This window comes from Falco biarmicus, chromosome 3, assembly GCF_023638135.1.
Source record: "Falco biarmicus isolate bFalBia1 chromosome 3, bFalBia1.pri, whole genome shotgun sequence".
Classification (NCBI taxonomy): domain Eukaryota; kingdom Metazoa; phylum Chordata; class Aves; order Falconiformes; family Falconidae; genus Falco; species Falco biarmicus.
Window position 1 is genome coordinate 118,183,199 of NC_079290.1, and position 21,245 is coordinate 118,204,443.

The 21,245-nt window shown below is 41.6% G+C and overlaps 1 protein-coding gene across 2 annotated transcripts; it reads right to left on the reverse strand.

Annotated features, from left to right (window-relative positions):
* Positions 1-445: 445 nt before the first annotated feature.
* Positions 446-17,846, reverse strand: CLSPN (claspin). Of its 2 annotated transcripts, none has more exons than XM_056332621.1 (25): positions 17,747-17,846; positions 16,057-16,186; positions 15,038-15,486; positions 14,164-14,328; positions 13,724-13,813; positions 13,411-13,483; positions 12,790-12,898; positions 11,569-12,125; positions 10,346-10,537; positions 9,337-9,518; positions 8,587-8,789; positions 8,200-8,264; positions 7,598-7,803; positions 6,971-7,125; positions 6,648-6,874; positions 6,295-6,406; positions 5,516-5,594; positions 5,078-5,172; positions 4,284-4,448; positions 4,068-4,189; positions 3,707-3,834; positions 3,117-3,213; positions 2,381-2,463; positions 2,033-2,194; positions 446-1,823 (listed from the first exon to the last, which is right to left on the reverse strand). In XM_056332621.1, exons 1-25 carry the CDS (start codon positions 17,765-17,767, stop codon positions 1,710-1,712), a joined length of 3,981 nt encoding a protein of 1,326 aa, XP_056188596.1. In that variant the 5' UTR covers positions 17,768-17,846; the 3' UTR covers positions 446-1,709. The 2 variants fall into 2 exon arrangements, with proteins under 2 accessions (XP_056188596.1, XP_056188595.1); XM_056332620.1 differs by having other exon boundaries at positions 6,295-6,409.
* Between the last annotated feature and the right edge of the window lie 3,399 nt (positions 17,847-21,245).

Below are 21,245 nucleotides of genomic sequence, written 5' to 3' on the forward strand. Positions count from 1 at the left end.
AATATCTGATAAATGACCTTTCCTCCTCCTTCATTCTCTTCCCTGAACCTCCCATCCCAAATCCAGGTATACTCGTTATCAGAATTGCTAGAATGAACTGAAATAGGCGTGCCTCGAGACAACAATAAAGGAAGTTTTGTCTAGGAGCAAACAAAATCAAAACTATTGAAGCAGTAAAAAGAAACATTCTTCGGGCCAAGAATTTTATGCAAACCCTAAGCGGAAGACTTGAGAATTTACACTCCAGTAAACACAGGGGGGTTGCTTTTGTTGTATTCCAATATTATTGCAGCTGTTCCTAGTGAAGGGCTTCACTGTGGCTACAGAAGAAAAGCAGCAATAAGGGGAGGGGAAAAAGAAAACCAAAAAAAAGATAAGTAAACATTTTGGAAAACCCCCACATACACACAACTGAGTGAAATCCTGCAAATTAATTCCAAGTGCCTCCAAAATTAAAAACACTTTTTATTGTAAAGTTGCACTCCAATTAGAACCATAGTTCTTTATAAACATAATATACAGTAAAATATTTTACATGTAGCACACCAGGCTTACGCTTATGATGTTACAAAATTTACAGTTCAGGATCCTTCACTGACAGCAACTTACGTGACATCAAGTTCCTTGAAAGACGTTTAAGTCTTACAGAGCAGGCCACTGTGGTACCATTATCTGGTCTCTAACACATTCAGCATGTGATCAGAAATGCCAGAAGTGCTGTATATCCTGTCTCAAGCTGCTTTCACACGATTTAGAATAGTTGTGAATTATGGTTCCTTATTATCTAATTTCCTCGTTCTAGGGAAGCCCTTCGTTACTAGCTGTTCTGAGATGGACGATTTCCCTTGGATGAGTGTAGCTTGCATGAAAACAACAGAACAAATGATTTAAGAATCTTCTGTTGGGCCAAACTAACCCAACTTGGGCTAACTCCCCCCTTCACAAGGCAAATAAACCACTCCAACACACCTCCTTTTCCTCTCCTGCTTCTGTTAATCCCATTCTTCCCCCTCCACACATACACACATTCATACACATGTCCAAGAATATAAACAACAATAAAAACTTGGAAAGAAATCATTATCGTACTGTCTCATAAGACGGGGATCTGTTTTAAAAGTATACGCTTCAAGCATAAATTAGAGTTTCTTGAAATGTCAAGCTAATAAAGGCTTAACGTTAGAGAAGATAAGACATTGGAGGTAGTCATGGCTACCTTTGTACTGCAAGTATAAGCAACATACGTCCTGCCATAGTCAACACTGCTTTCTTCTTACACAAAACTGCAGAAATACTTTCTTCACCTGTGCTTTAAGCTAACTGCAGCATTTCTGCATCATACCTGTCACACAAATGGCATTTTCAGATGGCACCGATACCACTGAAGTACATGAGATTCTGTGACAACAGTATACAGTAGCCTAAGTTTCCTTAATGCTTGGGAAAGACGAAGTTAGCATTTCATTCCAAGCCAGGCATGGATTTTGTGCTCTCATCTGCCATGGAGCACTGAGAAAAAACAAAGGAGAATAAACAAGACCATACCCTGGAAATTACTGGAACTTGTGAATTAAGTGGCAGCACAGGAACGTACAGCGATTTGTTTACCTTCCTGGCAATTGCTAGCAGATTTGCAGAACAAACCACAACTGGCAAGGAGACAACATGCAAAGAGACGAGATGCAAACTCTGGCCCTACACAGAAATATTCAGCTCTCCAAGTACTGGAATATGCTTCGGCTTTGACTCGTTTCCTCGGTGTTGTCTACCTTGGGCCGTTTGGCCAGAGACGTTATTACTGCAGTAGGACCCCTTTTCTTCACCTACAGGGGACAAAGATACATTGGAATATACAAAATCTCCAGAAAGTTTAAATTCAGAATTATGAGGGAAGTATTTGGTGTGAGAGCACATACTAGGAAATCACAGAGAATATTTATAACAGCAACGCTCTTAACTGCTTGCCAGTGCTTAGCGCTTGTACATTCAAATAATCTGCACAACTGGCAGCACATTCCACACAAACCTTTACCTGAAGTTTTGATTTCTCCTTTGCCTCTTCACTCTTGTCTGGGGAAAGCGTATGAAAGACAAAATTCCTTGAATTTCGAGGTGCGTTTGGATTAAGATCTGACATTGCTGCTAGTTTCTGAAGGACGGCTTTAGGTCTGTTCAAGAGAGACCCATTTTTTATCTGAAAAACAAAGAAATCCGTGTTAAACCATCGCATGAACAAAACACTGCCTAGTAGGTTACTCTGAACAGAAAAACTACTCCCTCCTAAAACATTACTCGCTACCACACAAACCAGAGATGGGCAGAATCTGCTGTGTTCTACAGGTGCAGTTTGGAAATACCATTTTTCAGAACCATTACCCACCTGCATGTCACTGGCAGGTCTGAATGTTTCAAATGGGTTCCTGGGCAGTAGCACCGTGTCTTGTACCGCTACTGCTGGGCTTGCTAGCAGAGACCAAGAGGAAAACGTCAGTTTCCAAACTTCACTTGAAATAACATAATTTTATATCAAACTGAAGAACTTAGAATTGACAACAGACAATAAATACTGGGGGGGAGGAACCTGCACCAAATTATACTATGAGCCATACAACTGATAGATGACTGGCAATTAGTTCTATTAGTCAGAAGGGAAAAATCTGGTTTTGAAGCAGCTTTGCCCACTTGAAGGCATGTTTTTGTCACAACCAAGGAAAACTTAAATTTATTTTCGCTACATTACATAGTTTTTCCTGAAGTTACAAACATCTGGAGAAAATGCTGAATGTCACTTACAGTCCACTTCTCTGTGACTTAAAGGCAAGCAAAGGAAGAATGAAAGACTAAACAAAGATGCAGAAGAATTTATTTCCACTCTACAACATTGTTTTCAAGAAGTAATATACTACTTTATTAAAAAACGCACCAACTATCATCAACCTTGCAGTTGCATATTTTCAACACTTTTAGAACTTTTTCAAGTTCTGGAAGACAAGAGCTCAGACTGGTGTAAGAAAATGAGACATGAGTTTTCTGATCCATGGGCTGCTTCACTGAAGACCACAAGTGACAACTGGAAGTTAAACTTTGTTTGTCACTTCAATAAAAAGTAAGCTTACCTTTCTTCTGTAGAGATTTAGCAGTTACTTTTTTTGCTAGTTTCATGAATTGGCTGTCTTCACCAATTTCTTCCTCCTCGTCTTCATTTTTTTCCTTCTGTAGCACAGAGAAGACACTTCAAAAAAGTTCGTATTAAGAACGAACACTTAATTCGGTATTTTAAGTAGACCAAGTCTTTTCATTATGTAAGTTAATATATTCAGTTTTATTTACTTTCAACTGTAAGAGTTTATTGCAATTTTAGATACTTATAATCCTCATTCTATTGATGAGCAGCAAACCTGTAGCATCACATTCAGCTGACAGCTGACCTAATACTGAAACTTCTAAAACTCGTAGTTATGCTCCCAGCACAACAGACTTATTCCACCTTTGAAGCTGACTTGTTTCAGAACATAGTTGTTTTGCCTCTCCCTTCTGAATTAGCTTCTCTCTCTGTACAATACTTGTAGAAGAGAAAGAACAGAATTCGTGATGAAAAACAAAGATACATTTATGAACAGTATTTTTTCCAGATGAGGAACTAACAATCTCACACCTAGCAATGGTATAGAGTGAGCAAGATACCTTTCTTGAATCTAACTAATACCTGCTCACGAAGCCACTGTTCTCGTTCAAATCGCTCTTTCCTCCACTTCACTTCCGTCTCATCAAGCTGTTCATTTTCATCATCATTATCTGAATCTCTCTGAAACAAGTCAATCTGTGAAGCATAATCTGGACAAAGAAAAAAATGATTTAGCTGCGATTTTGAGAGGCATAAAATATGTAGGCTAGTAAAAAAAACCCCAAACATCACAAAAAAAACCCAACCAAAAAGACACACACCCTAAACCAATTTATGTCTGAAAAGACTTTAATCCTGAAGGACTACTGAGTGCTATTTCATACACACACACTCTCTTTCCAACCTTTCATCCCTATTTACTAACTACAGATCAGAAAGGCACCTATGTTTTTCCATCTGAACCTCCTCATTCTGCCAGGGCCATCACTATGCAGGTCACCATCAATGAGGTATTTCTCCTGGTACAAGCGTAACTGGCGCTTGTCATCGTCAAGCATTGCCTTCCTATCAACACAGAAGAAAGGGAGCAGGTTAGTCCAGACGAGATCCAAGAGCCATGACTTCACAGGCAAAAATATACCCTAATACTGTCACTGACAGGTGTAGTTTCTGTACTTGATTTCCTAATTCCACTTCATTAGGGAGTTCCTCGTCAATAATCTCTTCTTCATATTCATCCAGGTCTTCACCATCATATTCATCTTCACTGCCCACATCACTCCCTGATAGCTCTGCCTCATCTTCCATGAAATCCTGCAGTTTTCTACAAAAGAACATTAAAAGAGTTCGGTTTGGTAGACCAATAATCATCACACGCATCTTCTGAAATCCAGGTTTATCTTTTGACACAAAATTAACACTATCATCATTTCTCATTTAGGATATGTCTTTTCAAAAATTGAAGATGTAAGACTTTAGTTCTCACACGTTTACATACACAGCCTGCCAACATACATCAACTAAAATTATTGTCATCCAACAGATTCCTTGCCAGTTACCTACCAAATGTGATGGCAATGATAACTGCCAACTAGACATTTTACTTACTAGAACAAATATATATCTTAAGACATGAGGAATGACAGCAATACTCTTGGCACCCTTTATTTTGGTGTTAAATAAAATTTGCATTCCTTTCATCATGGCCTTTTCATTTCTATGAAAAGAAAAGAAATTCATCTATAATGAAAATTATACTGGAAATCCTCTATAACCCATCAGCAACATAGTTAGACTCACACAACATGCCATCACCAAAGCAAAAAAACCCAGCCAGCGTCAACACCAAATAAACATTAGCTACTAATACTGTATGGTGAATAATTGCAGACTAAAATTCTAGTGCTATTTATATTCTGACTGGCAATTAAGATACAAAAAAGATGTACTTACAGCTTTTTCCTCAAGCCCTGTCTATGTCTCAGCAATTCTTCTTCTTCATCACTTATTTCTGCTTCTTCAGCATCACTATCTTCACTTTTTTTATCCTGTCAAAGAGAAAGTTTTCAGAAATTAAGGAATTTCTGAAAGTGGATTGCTTTGTAACAGCTTCTTCGGTTCTTCAATCAATAAACACAGACCAGAACACCAGAGATTTTCCAGAGCTTTTGCTATGCCAAGATGCATTATAAGATATCATAATATTAAGTTATCATAACACTAAGGAGATGAATGATCCAAACATTGCTTTTAAAAACGTTTCAGTAGTTTGTTATGGAAGTTGCAACACTTTGCCTTATAGTTGTATTAAAAAGAAAAAAAGCCCTATGTAGACAAATGGAATTCTTAGTCAGAATGCTGTAGCAGTCTCCTTGCTCCATCAGTTCATACCTCTTCACTATCAAAGGCATCATCATCTGTCAAAAGCTGAAAATCATCAAGTTCTTGCTCCTCCTCACCTTCTTCTTCCCTAGGGGAAAAGTAAATGAAAGAAATACACGTTTTCATTTCACCTCCAATGACGGCTTCACAGTAATTCAAGGCAAAATTTCAACCACCACATCAGCTGGTCTCAGACAATTACAGTCTCCCAACAGCATTTAGCTTTACGTGCCCAAAATCCCCATTAGCACCGATTTTTAAGACTTCAGGTCTTCACTTGCAGAAACTGTGGGACAAGTACTAATGTCTGAGTTTATTTTCCTCTAAAATTCCTCTTGGATCTTCCTAACATTCCCATTTGAGAAGCCTCATTATCCTTTTGTCAGGCACCCATACAACTTTCCAGTTTAATCAGTGGAAAAAACACAAGTACCCAACTTACATCGAGCTATGGTTCCCGTAGTTTGGCAACGGCCCAGAAGAGAACCCCAAAGTCCTACATTCTAACAACCTTCCCTCAGTTTGATGAAAGCTCCTCAACACTTCTTTCACTATCAGTGACAAAGAAGGATTTCTCTTTACAGTAGCTGTGGGCAACAGTATATGCTGCCAACTTAGAGAATGACTGCTAAGCAATTTGCAATATTCCTCCCCTTCACCTCCCCCCCAAAAAACAGGCCACATTTTTGCTTACAGCATTTTGATTTTGAACAAGAAAACACATTAAGAGTGAAATGAGACAACTACCACTGTATGCTTTTGTAAGTTTTAGGAAGAACAATGCTAACCTGTCTGTGGGAAAGGAGCCTGAACAAAGCGCTAGAGCTTCTGCCATTGGATCTTCTATGTCACTGTCTTTTTCTGCCTTGGAAGATACTGAAGATGCCCATGTTGGAGAACCTGCTACAAAAAGTAATAAGACGGCAACTTATTAGACAGATACATTTCTACTCTTAAAATGTCAGAAAGCATCCTAGTTAGCACACTCCCAACAAAGGCAAGAAATTGTTAGAGCGCTCAGAAGTCTTGGAAGTTCCACATTCTGCATCAGTGCCCAGAACGACCCAGAAAAACGGGTACCTCAGCATAAAGCTTATAAATCCAGTAACCCACAAAGCCGAAAACTGAATTCAGGACATACTCTGAGACATAAATTTTCCTGAACAAAGATTGAGCAATTCTTCCATGTTCTGCTTTTTGTTGCTGCTGGTATTTGGCACGTGTTCAGCTTGACTGCTAAACTGTCCCGAACACAAGTCCAGTAATTCATCCATATTGGCATCCATCGCATTCTCATCCATACTAGCCAGAGTCAGCTGATGCTTTGAGGACTGGTATTTACTCCTATGTGGTCCAACATTCAAGAACCTAAAAGACAGACTGCAATTAGAAAAATCTTGCTGGTCTGTAGGTCCTATTTCTGTTAAAAGGCACAAAATGCCATCCTTTACATCTAGTACTTACCCATCTGCATCAAGCAGCTGGCTCTGAGTGTCATCTTCCAGAGAAAACTGAAACTCTCCAGTGCCTGGAAATAAACTCTTAGGCTCAGGAGAGGCATTATACAGGTCCTGGGAATCTTCTATGGGAAGAGAAGGCTCAGACATCTTTCCTGAGCTCTAGTCAAAGGCATACAAAAATATTCAAGTTACTTGTTTTGCAAGCCTAGAATTCAAAAGCAAGAATGGGATAAACCAGTTAAGCTATTTTAAAGGATTAGCATCGTGCAGGAGTCAAGTATGTCCACACTGTTCTGATAAATCATAGGAGGTCATTCACATCAGCTGTTGTATGACCCACGTAAGTATGCTTAAAAATATTTGCAATGTACATATTTTAGATATAAAAACCAGATTATGGCATCCTTTATTTGATGTTTTAGAATGGAAGTTTTTAGAATGTCGTTTTTAACCATTCCAATGTGGAGACATTTTAAACTCCCTGGACAGTTTGCTTTTCTGAAATCTTATTTGCATAAAAGCATTTGCCTAGATGCCGCCTTCTGGTATTATTTTTTTTTTAAACAGATCTGACAGTCAGGATAAAATACATTTATTCACTACTCACTGGGAATAAGACTGAGAACCTTACCTTAGAAGCAGAGCTGATAAAGCTTGTTTTGAAAAAGCCCGGAGAAGGTGACCTGAAACCTCCTGCTGCAGGTAAGAAGTTCCCACCACGTGATGTCTGTTTGTTACAGGGCTGATACGATGGAATCATGGAGCCAATAAACTCAAAGCTGCTGTTATGGCTGTTCTCTTTTGCTAGTGTTGGTAGAGAAAACGAGTCATCATCCTCTGAAAAAAATAAAATTAAGTACAGCACTTAAAAGAAGTTAAGTGATCCAGTAAAACCTCAAGATCCTGTTTTGCAACACTGACACGTTGCTAAAAATTCATTTTTTTGTGCTCACGTTGGATTTCTTTCTTCATAGAGGATGCACATTACACTATTTTACTGAATTTCATCTTATTGATTTCTGACCATTTCTGTATTTTTTTGCAGTATCATTTTGAACTTTATTTTTCTCTAGCTTTTTCAAGCTCTCTCATTTTTTTCATCAGTCTTATAAACTTTCATAATCACACTGTATACAGGTGATGAAATAAGAAAAATATTGAATACCAGTCTCAAATCGAAACTTCTACATAGGCCACGTGACAAAAATGCTAGCTATAATAATTCTACTTTACCTAACTTGGTAGGTCCTTTGTCTGCAGATTCTTCCATTTCAAGTTTCTCATCAGGAAGAGAATATCTGCAATTCATTAAATAAAATTTATTTACCAATATATACAAGATGAATTGCTGTTGTCTGTCAAACCTAACCTAATTGCAAAAAAAAAAGGTAGCACACAAAAATACATTTAATACACTTTGATTAAGACACAGATTATTCCACTAAACAGTCATTAAGCTTTTTTTAAAGAAAGCATTTATGAATGCACATATAACTACTGAAACAAGACAGAAAATATACTTTATAGAACTACTTTAAATAAAAACATCTATGTGTACTCATCAAATTTAAAATTGCTCAGGCACCATTTTTAAAGCTTGGCTTGTTTTGGCCTATTTACCCCATTTTTGAGGAGCTGTCCTTAAAAAGCATCAATGTGGACTCTGTTGAAGGTGGTTTGGGGACAGAATCACAGTGCACAGATTTCTCTAGCTTTTCTCCATCGATCGATTCTTTGTCAGTTTCTTTATCACCATCTTCAACATGTTTCTCTTCTATATCTTCATTATCTTCCTCTGCTTCATGAAGCAGAAATTCCACATTCTAAAAAACAGCCCCAAACATAGCACAGATACGGTGATTATTGTTTTGGTCTGTCAAGTGACTCACATACTTTTCAAGAAAATGTTTTAGCATATAGAGGATGAAGCTGAGTGACATTGACAGTTCTTAAATGCACCTATTCCACTCTCAGACGCTTGAGAGGCACTTGAAACAGCCAAGATATTCTGATCCTTTTTAAAAAAGGAAAGGCCATGGCAAACCCTACCCCAGATTGCGCAGGTGACCTCAGTTTTTCCCCTGCTAGCAACGAGCCAAGGTTTTATAAAAAGAGAAAGTAGCACCAGAATCTTTTATACACTTATATTTGGTTTTAACACTGCTTAGACAAATAAGGAAAATACTAATATTTTTATGGCAGTTTTAGACAATCCAAACGCTGAACATGCTCACCATAGCAACTTTTTAGCTTCTAGGAAGAATTTTTGGCAGTTTCTCATATTAATAGTGTACTAACATCTCATTTCATTGGGGAGAGGTAGCAGAATTGAGAAGCTGACTAGGTTATGTAAAAATGCTGCATACAGACCTCATGATTGCCTTCTTCCTCTTCCTCAGACTCATCTGTCATCTCTTCCTCCTCCTCCTCTTCTTCCTCTAACATGTCCTCGTTATCCAGTTTAAACAATGCTTGCCGCTTCTGGCGTTCCTCAGTCCTGCGCAGTTTCATGGCCTCCTGGAGTTTAGCCTTCAGCACTTGCAGCTTTTCACCTGGACAGAAACGAACACATTAGATGTATTAGATGCAGTGAAACTTCAACTTCACCGCCTTCAAGCATCCAATCTAATGTAACTACACACATAAAAAGGGAATTTAAAAATTACTTGGGTTTAAAATGCTTTTATGAATTGATCTGTAAGAGCTAGAGCAGTTAGTTTCAATGAGCTCAATTTAGAGAGACAACATGACCTCATGAATTATCAAGATTCCTCATTATCCATAAATGCTACCAGTGCAATGCTCTGAATGAGAATCAGGTCTGTCTCTCCACTGTGTCTTTCGGGAACAAGAGCATCCAATTGCCATGGGCAGATGTGCTATATAGCCCATGAATTAATGAAGAGCAGCTAAAAATAATGCATGCCCATAGAACTCACCAAATAATCTATTTTCTTCAATAGATACCACAGGATAGTCACTTTCCACACGTATTTTTGCTTGCAAATACATACAGTTCTATTAGAAGCTGCCGTATAGAAATAAGTAAGCATGAGCGAGATCTAACAAATGGTAGTAGTTCACAAAGAGTCTAGGAAGTTACATTCAGAGGGCTGATGGGAAACAACATTGCGGATGTTTCTAAAATGTTCTGGTACAGATGGGGAGAAATCCAGAGAACCAGTCACAAAGATTTGACTGAGGCTGTTCTGCACTGGCCAGTGCTATTTCAGAGGTCTACTGATTTCACAGACGAAGATCCCTTCATCTGTACTTCATAGGGCAGTACTGGGAAAGGGGGAATGAGAGAGGAAAAAAAAAAAAAAATAGACACAGCATTTTCCAATTCAATCATCATCACTTCTTCTCCCAAACCAACCTGGCTTTGTGTGGACAGTTTCATCCAGGCTCTCTGCAGCTAGCACTGCTGGTACCACATCTGCTTTCAATTCCTCTTTCCCTTCAGATGTAGTCTCCTTACAAATAATGTTTATGCTTATGGTCTGTTCAACTTTGGATTTTGACGTTTGAAGAGTGTGCTTCAAGAAACGTGCTTTCAAGGCTTCTAATTCTTAAAACACATATTAATTAAATTTCAAAATGCAAATGAAATTCATTTGATAGCATTTAAAAGCATTGAGTGTTGAAGCTGTACCAAGAGTAGGTCTTCAGAATTTTTTTTCCAAAGGAAGTCAGTTAAAAACTCTAAATGTCCAATATTAAAACATTTGCAAAACCATTCTATGTGACTAATAAAACAATAAAATACTACAGAATATTTTTGCTGTAACTTGTACTTAATGGATATTAGCTATTATTAAATTACCTCACTATTGACTATGATTTATCCACAAGACTTCAATCCACTTCCAGTCTAGCCTTCCAGCCACCAGGCAAGTCTAAGTTTCTGTTAACACATATATCTAAAGCCAGACTGATGGCTGTCAAAAACCACTGTTTCTTGGCAGGGGTCAGTTTCCTCCAGGCACAGAGGTAGCATCCAATCCAGACACTCTCTTAACACCTTCTAATCCATCATAGATTTAATGGAATTATAAAATTGCCTAGTCATTTGCAATCTTTCCCTGAAACATGGTCAATTATTTAATACTGACGAATAGATGTTCACATTCCAGTACCTAAAAAGACATTCAAAACGTTCTTGCTACAAAAGTAAATTTTTCCTTGCTATCCAGCCTTGCCTTTTAACAAAATCTGTAGTAAACACTCTGGAATGCAGGCCAGTTTTGTTTCCAGATAATTACTGCATGTCTCATTTTTGAATCAATTTGAAAAAGTGCTCCCATGTGCTTTAAGTACCAACATAATCCACTACAGCAAAATGGAAATAAATCATTCATCATTAAATAGTTATTACTGAGCACTCCTTCAAGCTTTCAGATATCAAGGACTCGGAGCTTCCTTTTTAAACATTGGCTGAAAGAATAGGGATACCAACATTAAGCAAAGAATCTGTACCAGTGAGTGAACACACCTGACTGTTCTGTCACCTAAACACTTCTCGGAGATTTTCCAGTTAAAGTCAGATCAACTCTGCTTACTTGCACAGATATGACAGGATTACAACAATAAAAGCAATACCTTTATTGGAATCAGGTTCCTCAAGGTTTATGAAGGATTCATTGCCAGAGCAGATTCTTGGCTTGATGGACAGGTCTATTCCCAGTTCACGAAGTTTATCCAACTTGGACCTCCTCGCCTTTTCAGGTTGTGCCACCAACCCAGGCCCCACTTGTTGATTACTTTTTTCACTTCCTAAGTCTGGTGCTGTTTTGTCTCTTTGCTCAAGGGCATCTCCTTCAACTGCTGGAGGAATTTCTTTCTCTTTTCGTTCACTACAATCAGCACTTAGGAAGTTAGAGCACTGTTGTTCTTCTGTATTATTATCAGTCGTTACAGTCCTAACGGTATGAGAATCATCACTGTCCTGTCTGGGCTCTTCAGCACAGTCTTCTGTTAAGTTCTTCCCTACATCAGCAAGAGGCTGGCTCACAGTAGCATCAACATCTCTGCTAAGGCTTGTTCCTGGTTCATTAGCTGTTGATTGATTGCCTGCTATTCCCCCATCTTTGCAATCCGTGCTCAAGTTCTTAGTGCCTGCAGATTCTTCATTTAGGGATAGCTGGTATTTAGCGGACCTAACGAAAGAAATGTATCACGCATGGCTATTGTGAAAGGGGAGAAGAGGCTGAGAACAAACTCAAAGAGAAAGAAATCACTTTCTAATTATTGTCATTAATTTGTAGGAAGAGACAAAGGACAGGAGTCTGAAAAACTTCATTTGGAGGAAATAAGGAAGTGTAGAATAGTAAGCAGTTTGTACCAGTTGGTTATATTATCACAGTATAAAATTCTGAGAGATTTTGTGACCACGGTAGCTGAAGTATTTTACTACACATTACTCGAAATAATTTATATACCAAGTAAAATGTTGGGATCCAATGTAAACCACATTAAAGTAACTTTGCATGAGCATGTTACTTCACCTGGAGTTACTACTAGACCCTGATTGTTTCAATAGCACAACTGTGTCAGACATGCAGCACTGCCTTATGTTAACAGTGACATATTCCTGGTTTCCAGGTGTTCACAGAATTAAAGGAGCCTAAGGAAGTTTCTTAATAAAACTTTCCAGTCAAAGCAACAGCCACAATCACACCAGAAAAAAGCTGTAACTGTACACAGAGCAGGTGCATGGGTCATACAACCCCTATAGCATGCAAAAGTCTGGTTATCCTCAAAAGCAAAGCTGGGATTTCCATCAAAATATATGAAAAAATATGACAAAGTTGAAGTACTTACTTCAGTAATGCCATGGCATTTCCTTGACATACTGGTCGAGGTCTACGCTTGAAGAAGTCGTGAACGCTTTTGGTCTCAGGCACGTGATACGGGAGAGACACAGATGATTCTACCAGAGAAAGGAGGTGAAAAAATTTGAAACGTCACCAGAGGCATTTATTTGACATCACTGAAATTCAGAGCTTGACACAAGTATTTTACAGCAAAGACATCTGACTGGGCACAAACAGCACAATTCAAACTTGAATACAGCAAACACTGCTGTCTGGGAAAGAGCTCCAACAGCAACAGTCTTGGAGGCCAAATTTACAGTATGTCTATGGATTAATTAGGAAATGAACTGTGATGTTAATATATCAGAATGGCAGGACTGGTTTCAATTTTATTACATGCCTATCAAACTCTTCAAACGTTGCACTAACTTTACACAACAAGTTTACAGGTGCAAGTGTTTGCACAATTTTTTTTTCCCATTAGTTACAAAGGTATCTTTTAACAGGTCCTTGAATAAGTCATGCTAGGTGAAAGACGGTTCTAACCTTTCAGGTAAATTCTTTACATTTCTTTCCTGAATTTCTTAATAGTTTATACCCCTCTACATACAAAGAATTTAAGTTTTACCTCTTATAAGTCGTTGGGTCTCACTGTGTAGTTGTTTAATGGCTTCTTTACTTAACCTTGCTGCTTTCCGCTCCTTAAGGAAAGAAAAGAAAGTCTTCTTAAGTCAGGAAACAAAATATAGGACTATGTCTGTACTTTCTAAACAGCTTATTTTTCTATTTCAAACAGAAAAAACTCAGAATAAAGCAGCCAGTTAAAAAATGGAAAGATTAAAAACAAGAAATCAGCAAAAAACATTGGACAGCATGCATACAAAAAGCATTTAAGACACTACAACAAACAATTAAGAGCTTTAAAAAGATGAATATTTCACCTTCCTTTTTGGTTCTTTTAATACAGGTTCCTCGCTGTCATCATCAGATACATGCTTGTAGCCTTCACCCTCAGAAAATCGTTCTTTGTTCTACAGTGCATAAAGAGATTCATTTATTTGGCTAGAAACACGGGCACTACCAAGGGCAAACAAGTTAAAGTAAAAAATAATAGTACAGAATCGCCACTGGTCAGCAAACCCAAAAAGTATTCCCATAAACCAACAAAAATCCCACATAATACTTATGGTAGATTTCCAAAGCTCCTACTACAGCTTTATAACTTGCCAGGACAGTGTCCCTCCATCTTTAAGAACAAAAGCAGAGGACTAGTCTCTCCTCTCACAGCAGAAGTTCACCATTGTTAAGAAGTTTTAATACGTGTTCAGGTACAACACTTCCCACTGACGACCAATAATCTTGTATCACTATCAAATGTTACCTTGTATTTTTTTAGTTTGTTTTTCACTGCTGCTCGTATTGATTCTATCGACTCTTCATCCTCTGGAGGGTAATCCTTTTCCTCTTCTAAGCCATTATCAAAAAGTTCTTTGTCATCAAGAAGACACCCACTGTCATTAAAAGGATACCTCTCACCACCAACTACCTGTGAATAAAGTATTTATGTAATTCATTTCAGCAGGTCCCCTTCAGTTCGTTGACATTAATTTAAGTTTACTGTCAAAAGGTCTTGGTGAAAGAAGTTAGAAAAAGTACATGCCATCTTTACAGGACCCTGTGTGTCCTGTAAGCCAGTCACATTCACTTTATAGCACTGCAAAGCTGACAAGGTAATTCATGGAGCACTGCTCCCTACGTCTACAATTAGCAGGGAATTTCAATAATTACTGAAGACCAAAATGGCTCAGAGAGAATAAATTAACACTTAAAATACACACTTTATAAATAGCAACAATACGAAATCTCCCAAGCAGCCTTTTATTTAGACCAGAATTCCAATGTGAAAGTAGACCAAGGCTTCTTCCAGAAACTAGCACAGCAACGTAGAGAAAAGCTGAAATACCCATCAAAGCAGTTTCTGCAGGTAACAAACCCCCAACAAACCCAAAGAACGCACAGAATTTCTGCCTGGCTAACAAGCACTGACATTAAATCAGCAAGTGTTAGGGTTTTTGCTTTCTTTGCAGATGAAACTGAGAGACTTATATGGTGTTTCGTGGATTCCTGTGGATACCATGCCTGCTATAGGAATGTGAACACTAGCAATGCTGAAGCACTGAAACGTAACAACCAAACGCAGCAACAAAATTGGCTTAGTTGAGAAAACAGATGAGATTTTCTGCCAAAATATATACCTCTGTTCTAGGCTTCTTTTCTTTCTTCAGTTGTTTAATGGACTCTGTTCTTCTCTTTTCCTTTCTTCTTGATTCTCCTACAGCTTTTTTTGCTGTCTCTTCTTCAAAATCATGTTTACGTTTTCTGAACTTTTCCCCAGATTTTAGGGGTCTTTCCTCTTCCAATTCCTCCTCAAGCAAGCCAGACTTTCTGCTTATTTCAAGGTTTTCAGTCTGCAATTTGTCACCAGTGTCACTGTCATCACTGTCTTGCAGGCCTTGGTGAATCTGATGAGATTTCTTGTTCCTCTTGGCAGTAATACTCTCTTTTTCCTCTCCATTTTCCTTTTCTTCACCCAGAGTATCGTTCCACACAGAAAAGCCACCTTCCTCTCCATCTTCACTCTCACTGTCCTGAAGCACCTTCCTGTTTTTTGCTTTTTTACGCACTAAAACCTCTTCCTCTGAATCTGACAGAAGAAAGAGAAGAAATGATGCATCCTATGGAGAGGAAACCTCCACAAGTCAATTAACAAAAAATCAGTTAAACATGAAGTTATATATCTTAAATCTCACAGGTGTCAACAGCTATAGCGAATTAGTTTGAACTCAAGTTTTCAAAATCCACTTCTCCCTGTGGTGCAGTATGTAACTGACCCAAAACGATGTTACAGATTTTTAACCTTAAAAAAAAAAAAAGGCAAAACTGAAAAACCTTCACTGATAAGATTGTGAGTTGCCTTGAAATAGCAGTAAAACCCACAGTAACTAAACACGTGCATAGATTAAGCAAATCATAAAAAGGAAGGAAATAATCAATTAAGACACTCACATCCCATTTACTGTTTCTCTTTCCACAACTCAAAAATTGCTTTTCAGAGATTTAAAGATGTCTGCCCACATTCTGAGCAACAAAAATAAGGCAGTTTGGATTCCTACAAGCCAAGCAATGATAACTTCCTAAGAAGATATTTATAAACCGAAAAATGCACCGTTGAAGGCAACCACCACCAGGCACAATTCACAGAAATATTACAGACCTCTGTCATCAAGAGACGCTATCTCCTTGCTGAAGTGTCCTGGAGAGGCTGTTTCACAGCTGCCCTGTCCGCTGTCAGAGTCACTATCAAGGGTTTTCTGCAAGTCTGAATTCAAATCTTCTAATGAAAACTACAAAGCAAAATGAAATTTTCCTTATTGTAAGTGTTGTTTATGTAGTAATGACTCTTGGTGTCTAACTTTGTTCCAAAAATGGGGCTAACCCCTTACACACAGTGATACCGGAGGAATTTTAACAGTGTGCTTAACTGTAAATGTTGCCACTGTGTATCCCAAGACGTGGCCCAGCTGTAAAGTGCTGTATAATGTAGTTTAGCTACTAGTAGAATGCTGCATTGTATAGTTTAGCTACCAAGTAGATAAGAACTGGCCCAAAACCAAGACATGAGCCAAGAGTACTGAAACACGGCCAGAAGAAGAGAAGGTTATGAAAGGATGAGAAAAAGAAGAGGAAGATTATGAAGAAGAGGATGAAGATGTCCCAAACAACCACCAGAGGACCCCCGACCCATCAGGCCACACATGCATAGTAAGAATGTAGGTATAAGTAGTTGATGAACTGTAATGAATATGTTAATAGTTTCTCAGAAGTGTCATTAATATGTATATATCAGCCGTATAAAGATAAAAGAGTGAACAAAGTCAGGATGCATGTTGGGTGGCACTTATCCCCTGTGCATCCAGTGCCGAAAATAAAGAATTTCTGCCTTTTAATGCTTGAAACCAGGTATTAAGGATGTTTTGTCTCTGATTTTTCAGTATCAATAGTAACATACACATATCCTTACATTTTGACAGTTTATTGGCATTTAGATGAAGGGAGATTACATCAACTTTTACTAAAAGGTGTGCTTGCACACAGAAAAAACAAATCCACACACTGGCAGATCTCCATTATATTATTCAAAACCATTAGAATGAAAACTTTATTCTCCTACAGCTGCATTTCACCTAAATTAATTAAATAGAGACCAGAAGGCACTTCAGGCGCTTCTTTAGGAAGGCTCCCCCGTGAGGGTGCCCAAGGCCGGTGTGCGATGGAGGGCCCCCCCCGCGTCCGAGGATCCCCCTCCCAGCTGAGGCCCGCGGGGCCGTCACAGGCCTGGCGCCACTGTCGCGCCGCAAGGGCGGCGGGCCAGCAACGCGGCCGGGGCGCTCGCAGCCCTGCCCGGGGCTGCAGGCGCGGCCCGTGGGCGATCGGCTCGGGCGGGGACGGGACGGGACGGGACGCGGATCCCCTCCCCGCTGGGCCCGGAGGTACGACCCCGGTAAGCGCATCCGGCCCAGCATGCACCGCGCCCGCCCGGGCCCCGCACCGCCTTCCCGGCGTGCACCGCGCCCACGGCCAGTCCCCGCACCCCCAGCATGCACCGCGCCTATAGGGATAGGCCGAGCACAGTCTTCCCAGCACACACCGCGAGCATCAAGGCGGAAGGGAGAGCCGCCCGGCATGCTGGGAACCGTAGTCTGTGGCGGGAGGAGCCAGCTCTGTGGCGGCACCGTACCGCCCAAAGAGGCGCCGCCGCCGCCGCCACTTCCCTCGCGGCCCCTCCCAGCCCTCCGCCGCGCCACAGCCAAAGCAGCCCCGAGGCCACAGGCAAGCCACAAGCTGCCCCCCCACTGGCGACAGCCAGCCGGTTGCGCGGAGCAAGGCGAAGCGGCAGGACTCACCTCAGCGGGGGCCGCCGCCATAGCCCCAGACCACCGCCGCCACCCGAACACTTGGCTGCCCAACCGCCTAGGGCACGGCTTCAATTCTTCGCGCGCTGTTCTGGCCCCGCCCAGCCCAGCAGATAGCCAATAGATGTCCAGTGCTTCCCCAGGAGCCCCGCCCCTCGCCTCTTTATTGGGAAATGTACAATTGTGGTCCCGCCCTCTCCACCTGGTCCAATCATTGCTCGCGCCTCGAGGCCACAGCACGCCTTATAAGGCCGCCCGGCGGCAAAACTGTTTCCTACTCCCAGTTAGGGTAAGGTGGCGGCGGTACGGCCCCGTGGGGCCGGCCGGGGGTGGCCTGGCGCCCTAGGCCTGGGCCCGGGGGGTGTAAGCAGGCGTGCACAGCCCTCCCGGTGCGGCTCTGGGGGGTCTGCGGGCCCCTCGTAGCTCGGGCTGGGCCACAGCTACGGGGGTAGCCTGGTGTGAGCCAGCAGTGGGTGCTGGTTTAGGTGTGGAGGTCACAGACCTGCTCCTGGGCATCTTGCAGGCAAAAGCCTTCCCCTAGCCATCGGGAGCGTGAGTACAGGAGAGTGAGTAGAGATGCATCTCACACCTCGACTCATTTCTCTAAGTAGGTCTGCTCCATACAGAGTGCTGTGGCCACGTAACACCACCAAGCCTGCAGTATGCAGGGCCCCAGTGCTGCCAAGGGGGAACAGATGGCAGGTCAGACCTCAACCCGGATGCTCAAGAAGCTTCTCCAGAACCATAAAAAGTCACAGGAAACCACAGAACTCTTTGGGTTAAGTGGCTGTGGGGTGTGTCACCTCTTCATTCACTCCCCAGAACTTGGAACTTCCAGGGGTGTTTGCGACCCACTGGCAGCTTGAGGGAAAGCAGTGAGCTGGGGTGAGCATTGGGGACCTTGGTCTGAACTAGTTACGGATGTTTGGCACTTTTTCATTGTTATGTTTGCTTTGTAGAACTTGAACTGCTACAGTAATGCTATTTCTTCCAAGTCAAACAGCAGTAATTTGCTGTTACTGAAGGCAAGCCCAGGAAAAAAAAAAAAAAAGCAACATATTCTGGAGTGTTTGGTACCAGTCACGGTTCTGTGGGGGATGAGGAGCAGATGGACTAACCTACTACAATAGTTCCCATATAGCCAACAAGTCTGGAGTGGAGGAAGTGAGAAAAGCAAATGGCAGTGAAATCCACTGCAAGCATCACAATACAATTCTGGTTTCCTGTAGCTGCTACAGGAGCTATAGTAATCTAATAATTACTATTTAGTAATGAGGGGGGCAGATTTTGGCTCCATAAAACCACTATTAGGCCATATAATTAGGATACTGTCTCTAACCTACCAAACGGAGTCAGAGAAAAGAAGAGAAAAAGCAATCCTCGACCTTAGTAACAAACAAATGACATTACCTGCTTTTAAAAAAGGTGCTCGCTTTTGTGAACAAATAAAACCGTAGAGTTTTTAGACTGTTGTGCAAATGTAAACAAGACATTCAGCTAATATTTAAGGCCATCTGTCCTTTTCCTGCAGACCACTGTTCTTTGCTGAAGAAGCAGTAACCGTGCAGACCTTTGCTTCCTGATGCTGTTCTCTCACTGGTAACCGACAGTATAAAAAACGTGGTGTCATTACACTAGAAATTCCTGGAATTTGGTGGTCTTTCTAGGTAGTCTGTCAGTAAAAAAAACCAAACCAAAAACCCCAAACAAACCTAGCAGTTTATTATCTATAACTATAATCTAATTGCTGTGTTAGGAATAGTTCTGAGAGTCAGCTGGCAAGAAAAAGGTGGCAAAACAATTAGCTACCTGCCATATTAGGGTATTTCTGACTCGAAGTTGTGTTACTCATACCTAGCATGCAAAGGCATATGCCTCATGGAATAGGTGACTCTTAGTATAAATTGCAATTAAGGAGATTCTAAACTAAATCAAAACTTATTTTTAGCACTGGATAAAGTACTATATTAAAACATTCATTCTTTTTAAAGCTAGTTTATGAATCCATTTTTCACTCAATACCATACTCCTACAACTTCTAGCAGGTGAGAAGTTTAGAAGTAAGCCTTCAGAACTGAGCCCGTCATAAGCAAATTAGGTCTTACCACTGGGAAACACATAGCTGTCCTCAATATAAGGGTGGGTTTACACACAGAAATAAGGTTCTGACCGCTTTGGCAGTCAGGATGCCTCAATGTGTATGTAATATTTATCAAGCTAATTGCTGACTTTTTCGAATTTATAATGCATGAAGTATAGGCCTGAGTTGGCATACTCAGCATCTTAGAGGACCAAGCCTTTGTATCGCAGGTTTCTTGAGGCTGAGATTGCATCTGTGGTTTTTTTAAAGTACTGTCTGTGTAGCCCTACATATATGAGTTTTTATACCTAGATATGCTGAATAATTGCATGGAAATGTGGCCAGACGTCATGGGATTTTGTTACCAGTCTTGTAAAACCGGTGTTTCCCTCTAAGTAGTCATCCACCACTGTCAGGCAATTATATGAGAATCTCGGATTTCATTTCATTTTAAAATAGGGTTTTGATGCTTCGACTTGGAAAATATCAACCCTGCAGGTTGAAAAAGGCAAATAAAATGGACTCGGCATTTATTATTCATAAAATGTTTTGACTTCTGACCTTCTTGTGAGTCAGCTGAGAATTGTTGGCTAAACAGAACCTGCGGGCTGCGTGAGGGAGCAGGTCGCTAAGATGGCGTAAGCCACTTAAAACAGCAAAAAATCAGTGACCCCCTTATTTAAGGGCACTTTTTCATTTTTTAAAAAGTCAACACTTTAGGCCAAGTTGTTGCCCGTGAGCCCAGCCCCTTGCCAGTGCTGGCTGACCCTGGGGCTCCTCTCTGACGAGGGGCGAGGGGTGGCCCAGGAGCCAAACACCCAACCGGTGGGTGCCAACCGGGGTCCTGCCACCGGGGCCTCGCAGGCAGCTCCCGGGTGACCTCCCCGGTGGCTACCAGCTGCTGGGCGGCCATCGGTCACCAGCCCCCTGGGCCCCACCTTGTGCCTGAGGGGCCTGGTGGCTCCCCTGACTCCTACAAACCCAGGTTTTTCAGGCGGTTTAAATCGTTGTTTGCGTTGCGCGGCTGCCGCGGGGAGCTACCGAGAGGGTAGTTCATGGCGGCGGGGGCGCGCTGCCGCTGTCGGGGGCCGGTGGGAGCGGAGCAGGCCGGGCCCGGGCTGGGGAGCACCCGCGGGGCCGCTGTCACGGAGCGTGCCCGGGTGCTCGGGACATTAGCAATTACCGGGCGGCCCCTCCGGCGGGTCCCCTCAGGCGCGGGGCGGGGCCGGGCGCGGGAAGTCGCCGCCGTCACCGTCACCTGTTGCCGCCGCGGGGCCGCGCCGGCGTCGAAAGGGTGCGGGCGGCGTGCGCGCCCCCGCCGGCCAGGGGGCGGCGCGCGTGCGCGAGCCGGCGGCGCCGGGCAGCGTGGAGGGGCCGCAGCCTCTTCCTTCCTCCTCCTCTTCCTCCTCC